This window comes from Centruroides sculpturatus, unplaced genomic scaffold (genome assembly GCF_000671375.1).
Source record: "Centruroides sculpturatus isolate CEXI.00-Female unplaced genomic scaffold, Cexi_2.0 scaffold217, whole genome shotgun sequence".
In the NCBI taxonomy this organism is placed as follows: domain Eukaryota; kingdom Metazoa; phylum Arthropoda; class Arachnida; order Scorpiones; family Buthidae; genus Centruroides; species Centruroides sculpturatus.
In genome coordinates this window covers 616,924-619,597 of record NW_019384750.1, presented here as the reverse complement: position 1 = coordinate 619,597, position 2,674 = coordinate 616,924, and the positions used below count along the sequence as shown (strand labels likewise).

General features: G+C 32.1%; 1 protein-coding gene across 1 annotated transcript in view; it reads right to left on the bottom strand.

Moving 5' to 3' along the window:
- Nucleotides 1-2,231, bottom strand: part of LOC111628558 (BTB/POZ domain-containing protein 6-B-like) — a 21,542-nt gene extending 19,311 nt beyond the window's left edge. The window contains exons 1-2 of the mRNA XM_023372382.1: nt 2,074-2,231; nt 1,608-1,873 (exon numbers count right to left, since the gene is read on the bottom strand). Coding sequence (XP_023228150.1) covers nt 1,608-1,858 — 251 coding nt within the window. The 5' untranslated portion in view covers nt 1,859-1,873; nt 2,074-2,231. The remainder of the gene's footprint in view (nt 1-1,607; nt 1,874-2,073) is intronic.
- Nucleotides 2,232-2,674: the final 443 nt, after the last annotated feature.

Here is a 2,674-nt window from a genome sequence, read left to right as displayed (position 1 = left end):
AGTTGGGTTCCTTGTTGAGATGAGTATATCTCTGTGTCACGATTGTGTCACCCGTCACCTCATTGGTCCAAGGAGATCGTCATCCCTGACGAAATCGGGGAAAGGCCCAAAAAGAGGACTTCGTATAAAAAGGACAGGCACAATGAGTAACGTCGTGGAAGTTATTATTTGATTGTGTGTGTGTATGCCGCGCCGAAATTTTCTTCGAGAGACTGTTCCTGTTCGTCGACCAACACCTCCTCCTCCCCTACTGAACTCGAAGATATCAACAATTCACCTACTTAACTTCGAACTTTATTGCAGTTATTCGATCAACAGTATAATATAAGGTATTTATCCTGCGCACTATTGTACGCTCTCTCTCTCCGCGTAAACCAATCGCGAACTCGATTGTAACTAGGAATTGAACTAGAATGAACGCGATTCACGTAATTGATATGTAGCAACTTAAATTCCGATGTATAACTAACGTAGATTTAATATAAATAAACGGTTGTTTATGTTTAAAGCAACTTCGAGTGCAGCTTTTTCCGTTTTTCTCTCCGTTCACTCCATTCCGGGTCCAAAACTCCTACGTAACCGCTCGCACGAACTTGTGGTCTCTGTATCGACCTAAAGATACAGTGGTGTCACCTGACGTGGTATCAAAGAGATACCGACCCAAAGGTCACACAAGTCAGAGGCAGAAGATATGAAGAGACAGATATCAAAGAAGACGGAAACAATACAACCAGGAAAAATTACTCATAAATCATTTTATACGAATATTGACATTCCTGATCCGAAAGAGGAGAGTTTAGACCAAAGAGAATTCTCTGCCAAGAAAATTGGAGAATACGCAAAAATTGTTTAATTGAATAAATTTAAAAAATTAATTTAATGAAAAATTGTTATTTTTTAAAATAAATTCTGTTCATCAAAATACATTTTGTATAGCTTTTCATAAAAACCTTGTCCTGCAAACTTTTACCCTACCATATACGCACTTTTACCCCATCAGTGGGGCAAAAATGCTCTTTTGTAACCTTTTGAAAAAATTTATTAAATGACATATATTCAAAATATCAATAAAAATCTTACGGAATCTTAAAGAAGACGGTTTGAGAATTACTATGCGTATGTTTCATAATTCTCACTCTTTTAACAAAGACTTTATTTTGTATAAAAACTAAGTGCATACTCTTGTCCCACTCCCCTCTATTCAAAATGGCGCCGGATAGACGGTCAAGGAGTTAAGCAATCATCTTACCGCTCTGGGGAATCCGGAATCGAATCCTGGCAGTCGAAACACTGCAAAAATTTTTCACAGGCGAACCCATGCCTCCTGGTCGCTCCCATTATGGGCCTAGCCGAACCCACGATTGATATGAAAAAATGCCCTCTTAGTATAGTGCACAGAGTCAAAAATGAAAAAATATATATATCCTAAATGGCGTCAAAATAAATAATTCAATCCATATTCTAAAATCTTTATAGATTTTGGAATATAATTCTAATTGAGACTTATTAATGAAACTGAAATACAGTTAAATATTATATCAATCGTTACTTAAATAATAAAACAATTTTACAATTAAAAAATACTAATAAATATTTAAGATTATTACTTTAGCATGATCTGAAAGATGTGTTCGTCTATATCTGTCACAAGTACATCACTTCTTTCTTCTCGCATAGTTCCATAAAACATGGCTTGAAAGACGTCACTTCTCATAGCGAGAATTAATTTATGGGCTTTGACTTTTTTCTCATTAGAAAATTCTCCAAAACTAAATGTCACGTCTGAGAAATCGCGAAACTCCAAAATATGTTTTAGTGAATTAGAAACCGATGTAATTTCTGATTGCCAGGAAGCCATTTTCCCCTAGAAATGCTAATAAAATAAATTACAATGCATTATATCGTAAAGTACACAGAACAATTCGTTGAATATAATCGAAGTTATAAACATAATAAAAATATTTTAAAAATCACAAAATTTAAGACTATAATTCTGTAATAATTAAAACAGGTTTTTAAATAATTCAATATTATGTAAAAAGTTATTAAAGTTTAAAAAATATTCCTACTTACATTTTAAAAAAATATCAAAATTAATAATTAACGATAAATATAACCAAAGTAGAAAACTTATTTTTTCACGATAAATTGCCTATTTCTCTTGAATAATTTGTACTAGCATTGGACAATAGTAGTTAACACGGCCATGACAATAACCATTGCAAGATGAATATTTGCCTATCGAATTAATACTTTAATTATGAACTATTTATCAATTTTTATAATAGTTTTTCACGGCGAAAAGATAAATTCTTGCAATTATCAATTTTATGTGACCTATGTACTTGGCTGAATTCTAAAAAAATAGGTTTTTCTAATCTGTCTTTTAAATCGAAAGTAACAAGGCTATTTATTATAATAATAGTTTGGTTCTATAGGCGTTTTGTAAAACCTGTAAAACCGGTTTGAATTCAGTAGAATTAACGTTTTATTATTGCATTTTATTAATATTATTACAGTATTATTGTAAATATTAATTAAATCTGACAAATATGCCTGTGTCATGTATTATTCCCGCCAAAAAGAGGTCCGTGTTTCTTTGGTGTCGGTAAACATTAGTCTAAATAATTAATAAATATTGTAAAATTGTGTGTGTGTATATATAGTCTATATA